The 16910-nt window shown below is 52.9% G+C and overlaps 1 protein-coding gene across 4 annotated transcripts in view; it reads right to left on the reverse strand.

Moving 5' to 3' along the window:
* Positions 1-1861: 1861 nt before the first annotated feature.
* The window catches only part of AGAP3 (ArfGAP with GTPase domain, ankyrin repeat and PH domain 3), a 64686-nt gene continuing 49637 nt past the window's right edge, over positions 1862-16910 (reverse strand). The window contains exons 4-11 of one of the 4 annotated variants that reach the window (XM_023514415.1): positions 11716-11884; positions 7848-8018; positions 6092-6232; positions 4197-4351; positions 3996-4086; positions 3654-3876; positions 2713-2968; positions 1862-2573 (exon numbers count right to left, since the gene is read on the reverse strand). In XM_023514415.1, the coding sequence (XP_023370183.1) occupies positions 2367-2573; positions 2713-2968; positions 3654-3876; positions 3996-4086; positions 4197-4351; positions 6092-6232; positions 7848-8018; positions 11716-11884 (1413 nt within the window). In that variant the 3' untranslated portion in view covers positions 1862-2366. The remainder of the gene's footprint in view (positions 2574-2712; positions 2969-3653; positions 3877-3995; positions 4087-4196; positions 4352-6091; positions 6233-7847; positions 8019-11715; positions 11885-16910) is intronic. The other 3 variants (XM_012806518.2, XM_023514416.1, XM_012806520.1) reach the window with 3 other exon arrangements.

A 16910-nucleotide genomic window follows, 5' to 3' on the forward strand; every position in this document is an offset into this window, starting at 1 on the left:
AAAAAAAAATTAGCTGGGCATTGCCGTGGGAGCCTGTAGTCCCAGCTTCCTGGGAAGCTGAGGGAAGAGAATTGCTTGAGCCCAAGCATTTGAGGTTGCTGTGAGCTATGACACCACAGCACTCTGAGGGCAACAAAGTGAAACTCTGTCTCAAAAAAAAAAAAAAAATGATTCTTTTTAGGAGATAAACCAGGCAGAGGTTGAAGATCATAGGAACTATTGTCACTTTGGTGGAGCTGGAGCAGAGGCTCTATGGTTCCATGTTTCCCGCAGAGGACAGGTGAGCACTGGGTGGGAAGACAGGAGAGAACCAGCCCAAATCAAGGCCTGATCTGCCATTTTCTCTGGCATTACCTATGAAGCTTCCTAAAATGTACCAAGCTGTCCTGATCCTTCCTAAGCAGCTTGTTTTCCTGAGGGAATCTGGAATTGATTATTGCTATTATCCTGAGCCCAGGAACCTAGTCCCACACATCCCCATGGCCCTGTTTCTATTCTGCCCCGATGTATATGTAAGGCTCTTGGCAGCCTTGCAAAAGGGGATGTGGATCAAGAAAATAAAATCTGGGCTCGGCGCCTGTGGCTCAAGCGGCTAAGGCGCCAGCCACATACACCTAAGGTGGCGGGTTCGAATCCCCAGCCCGGGCCCGCCAAACAACAATGATGGCTGCAACCAAAAAATGGCCAGGTGTTGTGGTGGGCGCCTGTAGTCCCAGCTACTTGGGAGGCTGAGGCAGGAGACTCGCTTGAGCCCAGGAGTTGGAGGTTGCTGTGAGCGTGATGCCATGGCACTCTACCCAGGGGGACAGCTTGAGGCTCTGTCTCAAAAAAAAAAAAAAAAAGAAAAGAAAATCTGGTTTCCTGTCTGAATGTCACTTGGTTATTTCCCTCTAGGTAGGCAGGTACCTATGCATAGAGCACCAGCCCATACACTCAAGTTATTTTAGAAAACAAGGCTCCAGAAATGAGGAAGCAACAGACTCCTCAGAGAGCAAGACTCTAATTTAGTAATGCCTCATCCTTTAAGAACCAGCAGATAGGCAGCACCCGTAGCTCAGTGAGTAGGGTTCCAGTCACATACACTGAGGCTGGCAGGTTCGAGACTGGCCTGGACCTGCTAAACAACAACAACTGCAACCAAAAAATAGCCAGGTGTTGTGGCAGGCACCTGTAGTCCCAGCTACCTGGGAGGCTGAGGCAAGAGAATTGCTTAAACAAAACCAGTAGACAGGTTTCCCACTGGTCTTCTTTCTAGAATAACCAAAAGATATAGTCAGAAGAAAAACAGGCTCTGGAGTCTACCTCTAGCTTGGCTTGGCAAGATGTCATGGGAGTTAAGGTGGCTGTTCTTGTGTCAGCAACCTACCTCCTCCACTTTCCTAACAAAGCTCAGGCATGAGTTGGTCTACATTGTAACACAGCTGTTCTGAGACAAGTACTGCCACTTATTCTGGGGCCTCCTTGAAATTCTCCTGTTTGACTCAAGTATCTCTCTGTACATCTGGTGGTGGGGCTAGTTCCCAGACTCAGAGGAAGGAGGACAATGCTTATGTCCCCTCTCTAGCCAGCACCGAGTATAGCATGAGGTTACCAGAAAGAATATTGATGACAATGAAGAGAACAGCTGGAAAATGTCCCTAGTGGGGCAGGCAGTGCCCACGAGGAAGCAAAGCACTCTGTCTCCTCTTGTCAGGGCTCACTGTACTGTGCTGCTGGCAAACCCAGCTGCACCTCTGCCAAGGGGAGGCCAAGGAAGAGCCTGCGACCCAGGCTGAGAGGGCAGAAAATCTTAGAACACAGCAGAAAAATGAGAAGGGACAATAAAGTAGAGATGAAGGACATTCTTGGAAGGGCAACAATATAGAAGGGAGAAACGAGGCCACACAGAGTCTGGTTTATTGACTCATCATACACACACACCAATTATGTACACAAACATAAATATTCCAATGTACAAAGTTTACATAGGACTCACAGACCACCCCATCTCTGTCCAGCACCCCCTCACCTGTGCCCTCTGCCCTCTGTTTTAGGACGAAGGCTTGTGAGGACCGGCAGTAGGAGGAAGGGATCTGGAGGAGGGAGAGGTCCTGCTCCCCTCTCCTCACTGGCACCTCCAAAGGGTCCTGTCCCTTTTCAATGGCACCTTAGGGCAGAGGGCTAAATACTTCACTCCCTCTCTTTGCTGTAGCCTAAATCCCAACATATTCCTTGGATCCCTTTGATTCTCCTAATTTCTCCTCCTTCTTCCTCCCTGCATGTTGTTGTTTTTCCATCTCTGTATCTTGTTTCTTCCAGTGCCTGCAGGGAAGAGGATCCCCAGGCTGTGGAGTCCTTCAAGCTAGGCCCCTGCCCTTTTCTGGGCCTTATAGGAGGCTAGGACTGCGATGCAGTTCAGCAGAGGGGTTGGTCCCATTGGCAGGATCTCTGTTGGGTGTAGGTGCTAAGCTACAGCCCTCCCCAGGGCAGCCATGCTGGATCAAGATGTCTGCACACTCCTGGCTGCCAGCCCGGCGAGCATAGGCCAGTGGGGTCAAACCCCGGGCGTCCCGGCTCCTCACGTCCACCCCGTACTGTAGGAGAAAGCACATTTCACAGTTGACTTACGTGGGAGGAAAGATACCAGTTTGGGGGAGAAAAGGAAAGGTAGCTTTTAAAGGGTTATAGTAAGGAAGGGTGAAATCAAGGTAGATCCGAGGTGCCTTGACTCACCCAGATGAGCAGCTGTGTGAAGACCACATTAGCCATGGCACTGGAAAGATGCAGAGCTGTCCGCCCGTCCCCATCCCCGTAGGTCTCATTCACCTCCTCCTTGGACCCATGTGCCAGAAGCATCACCAATAGCCGCAGGTCATCCTCTACCACCGCCCGCAGCAGCTGCTGCCCCAGTGGCACATCAGAGCTCGGCAGCGGGGCCAGGAAGAGCTTCTGCTCATACTTGGCCCGTATCCAGTGCTCCTTCTCCTCTCTGCAACCACAGGTCCATGAAGACATGAGCCAAGGCAGGACACCGAGCCAATAGGTAGGGCCAGGGAAGTGGTCAGGACAGGAAAAAGGGGGGATAAGGAAGAAAAGTGAGAGAATGTAAAATAGAGTAGAGAGAAAAGAGAAGCCTAAGAAACTCTAGGGTATACGGATACTATAAAAGGAGTGGGAGATGCTGAAAGGAAGGAACACTGAAGGGAAGCCTCTTGGGGCAGCAGGGATGTGGGGGCTGAGAGGGCAGGACAATTCTAGGCAGGCCTGTGTGGCACCTTATCTGGCCGTCTGAACTTTCTCCAACTGGCAATGCTGGAACAAAGCAGGTGGGGGCCTGCACTGGGGGCCAGGCACTACCCTATCTACCACCCATTCTCCCCATCTCAGCGCTCAGGCCAGGGTGCTTGCACCACACTGTGATAGGGCCCTGCGCATGCGTCTCTGGCTGGCCCCCTGACCTGCTGATAACGGCTCAAAAAGGGCCTGTTGTTGTGAGGAGCCTGAGTGACAGACACCAGAGGGGGAGGGGTACCCCCAAGGGGCCAACTGCCAAGCAGAGCAACGGCTAGTTTTAACCCTTCTAACACTGTCACAGCCACTGCAATCTTTCCCATACCGGGAGCCCCAAATGTTCCCTCTTCTTCCTGGCCAGTTTCAGGGCCCCATCCACTCACCTGCATGCATCAGGCCCCGGCTTTGCGTAGCCATCCAGGGCCCCTTCCCAGACACTGTTGGCCAGGGCATTGCCCATAGCAGTCATAACAGCCAGCAATTCAGGTGGCCAGTCATCAAGGTCAAGGGAGCGGACCCGAGACAGGTGAGCCCCCAGATGTCGGTGTATCCCTGAGCACTCAATGCACATCAGGGCGCCCAAATTCAGGCTGGCCCAGTCTGGATCTAGGTGAGGAGAGGAAAATGAAGAACAGGTGAGCAACCACAGAAGTCAGTGGGACAACGAGGAACATCCTCCTCCCCACATCTTCCCACCTCCCAGCCCTACCACCCTCAGCACTCACTGGGTGCATCACAGTCAATGCAGAAACTATTGCCACGAACAGTGCGGACAGCCTGCACAGCCAGAGCTGCATTCTGGTTCCCCAGTCGAGTCTGCCACATGGTGGGAGAGACAAGGGGTAGCTGGTCAGTTATGAAGCCTCTTTCAGTCCCCTCCCAGCCAGGTGCTCCATGCCAGCTCCTCCCAGCCTCCCCTTGCCAACCTTGTCCTTGGCACTGCGGCAACCCTGCAAGCTGGCGAGGATCTGGGCCTGCACGCTCTGCACCCACAGCTCCCGCTCCTCTGCCGTCGAGGCCTCAAAGTGCCACGTCTGCCCGGTGAGGGACACCACCACAAACTCAAATGACTCTTCTGCCTCTGGAGGGCGGGGAGGAGGGCATGCCATCAGGCTTCTGGCCAGCACACATGCCCAGGGCCACACCATTACAACTCCACTCTCTCCTGCTCCACTCCCTCCTGTTTCGCTGGCACTCATCCTACCCCCATTTTCCCACCTTGGCCTCTCAGGCCACACTCTAAAGGGAGAAGCAGAGTAAACTTGTAAGAGCCCTCAAACCTTATTCCTAACCACCTGTGGAACATGGGTTAAAAAAGATGGAGAACGAAGGTCTTGACATCCCTGGCACTGCCAGGAAGGGGTCTGAAGCCAGAGCAAGGTGCTTTCTGGAGAAAGACGAGCCAAATCTCTGGAGAAGGATGTGACGGGTGCTAGAAGGCAAATGCCGGGAGGGTTGGGGGAGGCGGGTGTGGGCACCATCCGTACATGTCAGCTGCAGCCGCCTCATTTTGCAGCTCATTAAACCCAATATTCCTGACGGCGTCAGCGTGGGGCTCCTGGGAGCTGGACCCCTCCCCCACTACCCTGGCACAGACAGGAAGGGCAAGTGGATGGGGGAGAGAAGAGGTTTTCTCCAGGAACTGTAATATGTGAGCAAACAGAGACCTGAGGGAATCTGCAGTAACAAGCACTGAGGGCTGGACTGCTAACCTGGAGCAATGCTGTGAAGCCTTTCCAAGCTCTGCTCCCCTAGGCCCCTGGAAGACAGCCACACTGCTCCATGGTGAACAGTTCCTAACTAGCAGTGTGACTGTGTCACAGGCCTGGAAAGACAGCATAGGCACCTGTAGAGAGGCACCAGGCTGAGCCACACCTTCTGCCAAGGCCATCCCTGCTTGTAAATCTCACTGCATCTTGGTGCTGGGCAGCCTCACCTCAATGACACCAACATCCCCTGGAAATCTTCTTCTGCTGGCTCCTGCTCTCAGGGACCCTTAACAGAACTGCCTTCTCACATAAATAGAACTGGCACCTCTTTCCCCAGGCATTACCACTATACCTCACTTGCTTATGACCACAGCCTTTGAGCCACCATGATCACTGGTGGGACTCCCTAGACCACAGTGGACACCCTTTTCCATAAACACTAAGCATCACTGTGAAAAGCTGATTTCTGCCCACTTGACCCACACAGCCCTAACCCTGACGATTAGAGTAGAAATGAGAAATTGAATCTACAGAAATTAAAACTTATTTGGGAGCAAAGAGACTCCAATAACTGAGAAGAGTGAGATTTTGAAAAAAACTTCACAAAAAATCAGAGGCGCAGTACTGTAATTAATAAAAGACTTTAAGAAGGGTCCTATGGAAGGGTTTAAGGAGCTGGAATTCCTTAGTCTAAGGAAGACTAAGGAGAGACTTAACCAGTCTGTACACACGTATTAAGCAACTATTAGCATTCATTAAACTCAATGAATGACACAAGAGACACAGAAAACACAGGTCCTGCCCCACAGGTCTTGGAAGTGCTATTGCAATAGTAGCCTGATGTCTTGTAGCTTCTTTAAGAATAAAAGCAGCTCACATTACAACAGAAAGGGTTTCAGTTAGAAGTAAAATTCCAGTAGGTTTTACTGTCCCATTCCCTAAGATACTGGGTCTAGATTACCAAAAGAAGTTACGGAACTACTTTTATTAGAAATTATTACTAGAAAGTGTTTAACTCATAGAATACAGAGAAAACAGTGTTCCTTTCAGGGGACTATCCCCAAGTCCCACTGCCCACCTCCTGTACCCAATTCCCTCTGGGTCCCCCTAACCTTCAGCAGCACTGCTGGGGCCGTCTGGTCGGGGGGTCCCGGTGGTGCTCTTTTTCCGCCGGTGCTTCTTCCGGTTGGAGTGGGGAGATGGGGGAGGCTCCAGCTTGGGGCTGGAACTGAGCACCTCAGCTGGGCCACTGGCTGGTGAGGGGAAAGTTGGAGAAGTGTGGGAAGAGGGGAGGAGGCCCCAAAGCACAGGGAGAAGACGAGTCTTGCCAAGTGTAGCTGGAGTGCACCTGGGTCAGTCAGTCAGGTGCCCTCTCTAGGTGAGGGATCCACCCAGCCTACCTAGCCTTCCCAGCCTTGGAGGAGGAAAGTGTGGACAGAGTGAGAAGGAAACTTAGGCAGAGCAGGATAAAGGCAAAGGGAGGAAACTGCCTCTGCAGCCTGGAGGGGTGGAAGGCAGCCCCGGGAACTCAAAGGGAGCTGAAGCCCCAGCAGCTCCGCACCAAATTTATCCTCAATCACACTCCCCGCTCCTCACAATTAATAGCAGAATTAGAAACAATCAGGGAGCTGCCTAATTACTGTCAATTAGAGCGCGCTAATCAAGCTCTGTCTCCCACACCCCGCCCGGCGCTCACCACTAAATGTCAAACTTCATTAGAGGCAGACACGCTCCCTCCCTTCCTGCCTTCCTCCTTCCAGACTCAACAGAGGGGCCTCACCAAGGCCAGCATAGCCATAGGACCAGTGACCCAAGGGAATGGCCCCTGGCTCTCCTCAAGCCCTCCATCCTCACTTCCCCCAAGTGGGGTTGGGCTTGGATCAGTTGGGGAGCAAAGACTCCTTGTGCTTAAGTCACCCATCTCTTCCCTTGGCATGGCTGCTCCTGAGGTGCAAGGCAGCTCAGGCTGGGTGGGAGCGCTTCTACTTAAGGGGTCAGGGAAGGGTCTTTGGGAGGCAGCTCAGGGAAAACATGATGTGCCTCCTCTGGGACAGCAGTGAGAAGGCGGGTTTGCTCTGGGGTGCCCACATCCCGGGGGGCAGTGGGGCACCCTGGGCCTTCTCCCTGTCTTTATACCTTCACTCTGGACAAGTGGATGTGGACAGGAAAGGACAACTGTCCCATCCCTTTTCTAGCCTGTGACCAAAAGGTTAGGGTTTAGGTTAAAAGAAGATGGGAGAGGGAGGGAAAAGGGGATGATGACAGAGAAGGGACGACAAGAAGGAAGATGAGGTGCCGGGAAAATAGAGGAGTGGACTGTAGAGAGAAGGGTGAGTTTCCTACCCACCTGGGACAAGGTGGGGCTCAGCCGAAGGAGGCTGCACAGGTGGGGAAACGACCATTCAGGACAACTCCATGGGCAGCAGCTAGGCAAATGTGGCCCACACTGCTTAGAGCCTCCAGCCCGGGACTGCCTTACTCAGCCGCTTCCCTGTCCCCCTGCAGAGAAGTTGATGAGCTGACTGAGCAGGGGGCTGATGGGGATGTAGGAGCTGCCACCAGCACTGCCTAGGGACAGAAGGGAGGAGAATCTGCAGAGGATGGGCCTCCAGTGCTGGCCACTGGCAGAGCTAGGGGACTCAGGGGAAAGCAAAAGGGTAAGTGGCCACACATGATGGCTGGAGAAGGATTAGAGCCCCTACTCCGTTTCCAAGAAAAGACTGGCGCCAGGCCCCAAAGCCAGGTGTCTGTGACTAGCTCTGGAGGGCTCAGTTGAGCACTGTCCCCTCACAGCCTCCTAGGCTAAACTGCTGCTCAGCTCACCTCTGGTCCCAAAAGAGGTGGGAAGCAGCTAGAGCCACCACTCACCAGGGTGCTGCACGCCTGGGGGCAGGGCAGCGGCCTCACTCCACTGGTCGGTGCTGGAAACAGAGCAGGAGCGCTGATGCAGCCCCTCGGCGCCGCTGGGGTCACCCCAGGCTGAGCTGCTGAGGGGGCGCTCAGAGTGCAGGGATGCGCTGCTGGCCGAGTGGGGGGCACCTAGGGGAGGGGAAGTGTCAGACTAGATGGCAGGCCAGGCAAGGGGTACACAGAGGTACTGTCCTGGAAACAGGGCAATGGGCAGAGCTGAGAAATTCCAGTAGGTTTTACTGGCCCAAAATGAGAATTTTGGGTTCACCAGGTGGAGGGCCAGGCTTATTAGAGAATCCCAGGCCTCACACAGGTTCTCTTCATGCCTTGGGAGGCATCCTGTCCCAGACTTTTACATTCTCCTCTATCCATACACATAAAAGTCCATAACTCTGTTCCCTCACTGTGACCCTGCAGCTGGAATGGTGGGGGAGCAGGACACTGGGTGAGATCTCTACACCAGAGGCCTCCCAATTTGTGGAAGGAGCTTGGGGTGGTGCCAACTCCCCATCACTGCAGTGCTCCTTGGCTGAGAGCTGGGACCTGCTATTGTCCCAACCCCGGCACCCTTCATTCTAGTCCACATATGCCATTTGCTTTGCCTCAGCTTTGCTGCCATTCTGACGAGAAATAAGTGTATCAAATTCAAGTAATTATGTCTAATTAGTATTAGTAATTATCCTGTTGGGCTGGAGAAAATTAATCTTTCGTTTCCCATCAGGGAAGAATGGCAGAGCCAAGGGGAACCAAAGGCTCTGGGAGTGCCAAGGCTGGGCGGGCACAGCCAACAATGTAGGGAGGACAGCAGGATCCTCCTGGCCTCTCTCTTCAGGCTGAGTCCCTTCCGGAGTGATCCTGGGAACAGCCATGGGTTCTCAGAGGCCTATGACACGGAAAGGGCCTTAGCTAGAAAAATGAGAACCTGAAGCTTCTGTCCCTGTTTTTAATATACCTAAGAGTGAGGGTAGTGACTAAGACCAGAAAGAAATGGCCCTGAGCATCTTAAGAACAGGTGGGCCACACAGAGTTGTTTAAAACTTTGAGCTGAGGAGCTAGCCAGGTGCTGGAGGTTAGAAGGAAAGCAGAGAAGGGGGCTGGCACCAGCCACAGCTGGAGAAAGCAAGCAGAGGCAAAGCCAGGGAAAGAGCACTCCAGGCCTCCCACCAACCCTGCAGGCAGAGAGGGTTGAGGTTTTGGAAGCCTGTGGACAGGAAGCCCTAAGCTGGAAGATAAAGGAACAGGCAACACATACCAAATGCTGTGGGGACAGTATGATGCTCTAAAGCAGAGAGCGAGTTTTGTGTTTCTCTTGCATTTGTCGTAACACCCAAAGCTGGGCTAGACACATAGTAAGTGCTTAGTAAGATACGTGTGGCGCCAAGACTATAGGCCAGTCTCCTGCTTCCAGTCCCCTAAGGTAACACACTGATGCTATCTCCACGGAATCCCATTCACCTCTGCCCCTCTGCTCTAACAGGCCCCCCACTCCCCACCACTCAGGAAACCTTGTGGGGGAGATTTGTCCCTAATTTCTCAGGCATCTTGCTCCTCCTCACTCCTGCTTTCCTTCTCCCAGGTTCCAAATCACAATCCCCTCATCCCTAACCCCAACCAGAGACATCATTGGTCCAGCTTCCTTCCTGAGCCCCCAACCCAAAACCCTGAGGGAGGGAAAGTGCTTTCCCTTTTCTTTGTTAATTCTCCCCTCATTACGCCTGCAATCCCACAATCAGTGTGCACTGTAATTGTCGAATTTGATGCTAATGATTAATGAATTAAACATGGAGCCATCAATTAGTCCTCGGAGGATAATTCTGCATAAAGCAGCGGATAATGTAATTACAGTAACAAAGATAATGAGATGTTAACATCGCCCGGTGAGCGAGAGACATGTGTGAGTGTGCATGAGGGTCGGTGTCGGCGTGCAGCAGCAGGGTGCGGGTAAGCACCGTCCGTGTGCTCCTGCGTGTGGGTGCTGTAATTACGAGCGAGTATGCTGCGACTCCCCAGGTGAAGGATGTCAGGGACAGGAATGGGATAGGGCAGTGTCTTCTTGTTTCCCTCCCTCTTTGGGGAAACAGCCCAGGTCTCCTCTGTTCCCTGCCTTCAAGGAAAAGTTCCCCTTCCACAGACTCGTACCTGTTCCTCCTCCACACTGACCAGACAGAACTCATTGACTCTCCACATGAAGCCCCGGGCGATCCTGGGGACCCAGGCCAGAGGGCTCCCAGCACCCCTGACCTCTCTCTGGGCCAAGTACCGAGAACTACACATGACCTACCATTTTTGCCCCCCAGTGGACCCACCACCCCCAAGCAGGCTCACAGCCCAGCACAGGCACACTGCCATAACGCCTTTTTCCTCTTGGCTTCCTTCTTCCCTGCCATCCACTAGAACTCTCCCTTGGCACACTTCCCAAGCTTCCTTTTTCTGAGCTCAGGGTGGCTTGGAGGAAAGAACATAGCTTCAAGTCAGACACACTTAGATGCCCTTAGGAAATAACAAGTTATTTAGCCTCTCTGAGCTTTGTTTCCCCATAAAAATGGGGACAGTAATCTTGGGCCTGATATAAAGACACCCACTGCACCTGGCACATCTCAACTGGTGACACTAGGCCCCTCCCTGGCCTCTACCCACACTTTTGAGCCTGGTGAGTAATGGCCATGTCAGCATGAGCCTAACACATATGAGGTGCCTTGCCTCAAAGAAGGAACATGCCAGAAGAGTATCATCTTACGTGTTCTCCCTTTTACCCAGACTTCTCAGTGCAAACCCCATCAGCATTTTCAGTGGGGGCAATTCTTTATTGTCTGGGGTCTGTCCCATCCATTCTAGTATTCCAACCCCCGTCCACTATGTTGTAGCACCTTCCTATCATTGTAACAAGCAGAAACACCGGACATCCCCACACACCTTCCAGGGCAGGCAGCACACCCAGCTGAAACCCTACTCGGCTAGAAGCTGACTCCTAGGGCATGGCAGGATCCATCACCCAAGAGAGCGGCTATTTCTGGGCTCAGGTACAGTAAGACACAATGACCCAGGACAGTATCAGCAATACTGAAGTCTTGGAGGGAGTGTACAGGAGTGCAGGGGCTGTAGGTGCCTGACTGTGGAAGGACAGCCCCAGGGGATAGAGGCAGGAGAAGCCCGGGAAAAGGAACGAGCCTGCACTAGGAAGGGGTCCCTGGGGAAGGGCCTATTGCCTGAGACCACGCCATCCCATGAAGAGGTAACAACACAGCCAGAGAAAGGCTACTCTGCCTATTGCCATCTTAGTTCCTTACTTCATTCCAGACACTGGACACATGGCAGTGTCCCCTGCCTCCTCCAGCTCCTCTCTAATTCAGTCATCTCTGAGCAGATCCCTACCTCTCACTGCAGACCTGAAAATGTTCACTGGGTGAACCCCTAGATAGTTCTGTCTCCTTCTGCCTCCCTTCCTATGGCAAGCTTGGCTGAGATGCTAGCCACGTATGCCAGGAGGCCTGCTCCTACCCACTGCCTGCCTTGGATACAGATGCATCGATAGGCCTACGACCACTGGTGCCACTCCTCAGGTAGAAGGCTACCTGGTCCCATCTGATATCCAGATCAACTGTTGGTCAAGACATCTGCTGCCACCTCAAGTAACTCCACTAGGGCTGTATTTTGACACATGCATTGGCTGAGATGACCTCACCCCCCCCAAAAAAAGTGTGACACTGGCTTGTCGGCATGTGTGGAGCACTGTGCCCAGGTGGAGAAGAAGCCAAGCCCAGAACAGCTGCCTGCCTAGGCCCTGCCATGGCCACTCCCCACGCCCCCACCTCAGCAGCCACCTCACCTGTGCTCCCACCCAGCTGTGTGTTACTCCGCTCCATGGCCAGCCCATTGGCACGGGGGCTGGTGCCTGGGGCCGTGGCAGGTGTGGCTCGGGGCAGGCGCTTCCCTGGCACTTTCACCGTGGTCCGTAGCAGATCAATCTCCTTGCCGTGGATGTTCTGCATATAATCCTAAAGGCCATGTGGGTAAGAAGATTTGTTAGGACAGGTCACTCTTCAGTGGCCCCTTTGTCTCCGGCATTGACCCTCTCAACTTCTGGGTCTCTCCTTGCTGTGCTACCTGGGTTCAGGGAGGAGAGAGAAAGCACATATCTTAAAAAGCAGGACTCTGATGCCCACAGAACATTTCCAATCTGAATTACACCTATATCTCCATGGTGCCCAAGAAAAGCTCCTTAGCCAGGAGAGAGACAGGGTCAGGGGAGAGCTAAACATCAGGAGCCAAGCACTGAGGCTCAGTCATTTAGGAAAGACAGCTTAGGAGACAACTCCACAAAGGAGGTCAAGTATTGGGCTGAGCTGGGATTGGGAGCCTGGCAAGGTCTAGACTGGGTGATGGCGAGCCAGGCCTGGGAGGCCGGCCTCTGTGTGCTTCAGCCCATTCCACAAGTTCCCACTCCCACCTGGGCATTAAAACTCTTTTAAAGCCTAAAATAGTCTCAGCCCTTAGAATAATGCCCAATAACTGTTCAAATAATAAATATTTGTTGAACAGTTTAAAGTAAAGCCTCTGATTCTTTCTGCTGGACTTCAGAATATAGTAACAGAGGCATGGTTTCACAGACACCACAGGTTCTGTCAGTGATCCTCGTCATTACTGTATCATCTGCCCATCCCTGTGCCAGGTACTCAATGTATGCAGCAGTATGTTTTATATATAACGTCACATACTATCTCATGTGATCTTCACAACCACCTCAGGGGGCACTACTTTTTCTATTTTGTAGATGAAGAAACTGAGGCTTAGTGGCCAGGCTATGGTCGGGAGGACTGCTTGAGCCCAGGGGTATGAATCTGCAGTTGAGTTATGATTGTGCCACTGCATTCTAGCCCAGAGGTGAGAAAAAAAAAAAAAAAAAAAAAAAAGGAAAAGAAAGAAAGAAAAAGAAAAAAAGGAAAGAAACTGAGGCTTAGGAATGTTAATTCCTAAGAATTTCCCAGAAACCCATAACTAAAGGTAGCAGGGCAAGAGTCAAGCCCAGGCTTTTCAGATTCCTAAGGCTGTGCTCCATACTTAAGACTTCACTGAGCCCATCCTAGGCCCCAGAATGCCCTCTTCCTTGAGTCAGCACCCCAGAGGGCTCCAGAGAGTGGAAGCCACTATGTGCCTGGCCTCCCTTCACCATTTGGGTTTTGGCCCAGGAGCACCATGGCCAAGTGGCAGGGAGGGTGAGGGCCTTCAGAGCCTCTGCTTTCTGCTTTAAGCCCCGTGTCTGGCCTGCAGCCCCACCTGTACCTATGTCTAAGCTTCCTTTCAGACAACTGACTCAGTTTCACATCCCTGTCACCATCCAGCTCCTCAGTAGTTCCTAGCTAAGCCTCGATATCACAGCAAAATTCCTTTCCCGGTCAATACACCTTCTTGAGAAAAGAAGCTGAGTGGTGTCGCCTAATATAACTTTTGACTGAATTACACTCATTAGACATAAAATCAGCTGCTCATTTCCCCTTCACGAGTATCTCTGGGATGTTTTGCATCCAAGAGCTTCCATGAGAAGAACCAGCTCAGTGATGGGTGGATTTCCATCCCCAAGGGGTCCACCTGCTCACTTTTACCCACTCTAGGCAGCAGACTGCTCTTCACCTGGGTGTTCTCTATTTTCTCATTCTTTAGCTTCTGGGAAAGAGGACAATGTCCCCTGCTTAAAAGAACTGGTAGGGAGTGCAGCCTCTTGGGAAGCCATAAAAGGGCAGCAGGTCTCATGAGTACTCACTCTGGAAACCAGGAGGACATCAAGTAGACAAGAGGCATCAGGAGAACATGAGGAGGCAGAGCAGGACAAAGAGAGGCCCCCAACCCAGCCCCCTCCTGCATGCCTGTGCCTGGGCGGGACAGCTGTGTCCTAAGGAACGGTGGAAAGGCCTGTTGCCAGCATGCAGTCTCCCTGCCCAAGTCCCAACCCTGAGGCCTGGCTAAGCTCCTAGTCACCTTCTCTAGGAGGCTATGACACCCTCCCAGAAAGACAGCCCTTCAGAAGGGGGAGGGGAGATTGACGACCCAACCAAAGAAGGGCTGCACTGCAGCTCTCTATAGCCTTGGTTCACCTGTGCCCTCCTGCCACTCCTTACCCTCTGTGAGGTATGGTGTCAGGTCCCTGGTCCCAGGCACACAGTGACATAATTGGCAGGGCTCTGTACTCACCTCTGGGCCTCACCAAGGTGCTGGGAAGGAAACAGACACAGGCACCCCTTTCTACTCTACTCCTTCTCCACCAAGCTAGGCTCCACCTCACCAGCCACACTGCCCTCTGGTCTTGCTTAAACCCAGGGTCTGCCTTCTGTCTCGCCCTCTCCCACTTCCATCCCACGGATTTGGATTCTGCATGTCCCCCTCCTCAGGCCCTAGCCCTGTACACAATCACATCTTAGATCGGCTGCTCTAGACAACTGTCAACAGCTGGCTGGGCCAAAGGCACAGCTGTAGTCCCTCTCCTGAGGGAGGGGCTTAGGCTGCTCTAGTTCACAAGGAGGTCACAGCAGCTGCAACAGTTTTCAGGCCCCACTACACAGCCCTGGGATGCCCATACTGGGATGAGGCAGAAGAATCTGACCCTACGCCAAGAACCAGAGCTGCACAGAGGGACTCTGTTCAGGGCCAAAGAGCCAGACACTGTCTTACAGGGAACAGGCTGCCCAACTTCACCAGACAGACTGTGCCCTGGGCAGGGTAATACCCATAACCCTGGACTCCGTGCCCTCATGCCCAGCCACCTCTAGGGCCCACAGCTGAGGACGGAGCCTGGGCCTGGAGGTGAGTGGAGAGAAGCTAGAGGGCCGCGTCAGGGACAGGAACCTTGGGCACCGCAGTAGCGTTTCCCTCCGTCAGCAGAACAGGGAGCGTGGTGGTGGCAGTGGCAGCGGCTGCTCAGGAGAGCGGTCACCACGGCTGCCTTTATTACCCACCATCAAACAGCAATTTCTTCCCCAGCCTCCTCGCTAATTACCCAGCCAGCGTTCTCATCTCGTTTTATTACTGGAATTAACAACGAGTTCAGAGCGTGGAAAGCTATTAAGATGTGTGATTAAGCCACATTCAATTAGTTTCTACAAACAATTTAATTGATGTTGCAGATAGAATTAACAGAAGGTGATTGTGTGAATGGCTCCGCTGGCTGCAAAATGGGGGAGGCTGTGGCGGGCTCTCTTGGGCCAGGCAAGAATCAGGCGTAAAGCTTGAGGCTGGTCCATCAACATATCCTCTGCACGTCCCATCCGGCCCAGCCCTAAAGGCCTGCTGTCCCTGGGTCTCAGGCCAGACTTGTCACTGGGTGGAGAGCCAGACCAGGCCCAGAGTTCTGTGTGAGCTTCCAGGGGTGCCTGAGGCCTTGCTCTGCACTTCTTGTCAAGATCTTATACTTGAGAGAACCTCACAGGGAGTGGCTGCTCATAGGCAGGGAGGCTACATGGTCACTGCTGACAAGTAAAGAACTTGCTCAGGCTGGAAAAAGGTGGGAAACACCTGTGATCCTAACACCTTGGGAGGCTGAGGTGGGAGGATCACTTGAGCTGAGAAGTTTGAGGTTGCGGTGAGCTGTGATGCTGCCACTGCACTCTAGCCAGGACAACGGGGGGAAAGGTGGCTAAGGGGACATGGAAGAGGTAAGGCAGCAGGTGCAACCAAGCAGTGCAGGGAAGAAGCAGAGAGGGTAGGAGAAGTGAAGTGGCCTCTGCCAGGGCCACCTGAGCCTGGGGGCACCCTGCATGCAGGAGCCCTGGGTCATCTTCACCTGTTGCCACACAGTTCAAATCAGAACCCTGTCTTCCTGATGAGCATCTGCAGGGCAAGGATGGCACTGTTTGCTGGTCCCTCCTGTGTCCAGTGTGGAGGGGAGACGTGTGCTTTGACCACAGAGTCCATGGGCAGCCAACAAAGAGCTGTGGACCAGTCACAGACTGGTCACTCATGCTTTCAGAAGCCACCCTCATGACTTCCTGTGGCCAGGAGAGCAAAGGGAACATGGTGGTGGCCAGGACCCAGGGTACTGGACCAGCAGAGCCTCCACCTCTTGGAAATCACCCTGCAAGGATTCAAGGACAGACCTGAAGCCTCTGACCGCTATCCCAGGCCCCTGAAGCACATTTGGCCACACAGTACAAGCAGTATGGCACTAGAGGGGGTTCCTGGGGGCTCAGATGCCCTACTTGGCCCCAGGCTCACAGTCTGACTCCCTCTGTCCTTTTTGCCTGATGGCAGTTGGCCCTGCTGCTGACTCCTCACTAACTTTCCCAGCTGGCCCCTAAAGAAGGTGCTTTGGGCAAGTGCAGAAAAAATCTGGGTAAAGCAGAGTCAGTCATGGGTCCAACCAAGTCTTGGTTTAAACACTGACTGGGTGACTTTGACAAGCCACCAAACCCACTAAGCATCTGTTTTCTAGCCAGCTGAAAGTAAAAGCTTGCCTTCAAGCTTTTATTTTTCCTTTCCTACACTGAAACCCAAACCTGGCCCTGCTCCACCTACACCAACCCTTTCTTCCATGTCCCAAGACCCATTGCCATCCCTCTTCTTCAGCCTGGGCTTAGTTCACTACCTGGGATGTGAGAACAAGAAGAGGACAGACCATGCATCCAGACAGGGCCACAAAAAGAAGAAAGAAGCAGGTAAGAATGCAAGGTCACCCTTATACAAGTGGGGAAACTGGGATGCTTCAAACAGGCCCATTCTCAAGATGGATGGATGCTGAGAGCATGTGCTGACCCACCTGGTGTATGGGGTTGAGTGCCACAGGCTGGGACGAGGAGGTGCCAGTATAGTCTTGGCTTCAGCACACCTACCTGGGACTTCCTGTCTGTGAATGGCTTTGACACCTCTCGGAATCTTTTGGCTGGGAAACCATCGATCTACTTGCTTTTCTTTTGCCAGCTCTTCCAGCCGTTCCCTTAGGTGTGGGGTTCTACTGCATAGTAACCAAGCCTTGTACCCAGAGAGTGCCCTCTGCCTTCCTAAGATGGCTTTTGTCTCTGTTGTCAGTGCTTTCCT

Source organism: Otolemur garnettii, unplaced genomic scaffold (genome assembly GCF_000181295.1).
Source record: "Otolemur garnettii isolate 467f Iridium unplaced genomic scaffold, OtoGar3 scaffold00053, whole genome shotgun sequence".
In the NCBI taxonomy this organism is placed as follows: Eukaryota; Metazoa; Chordata; class Mammalia; order Primates; family Galagidae; genus Otolemur; species Otolemur garnettii.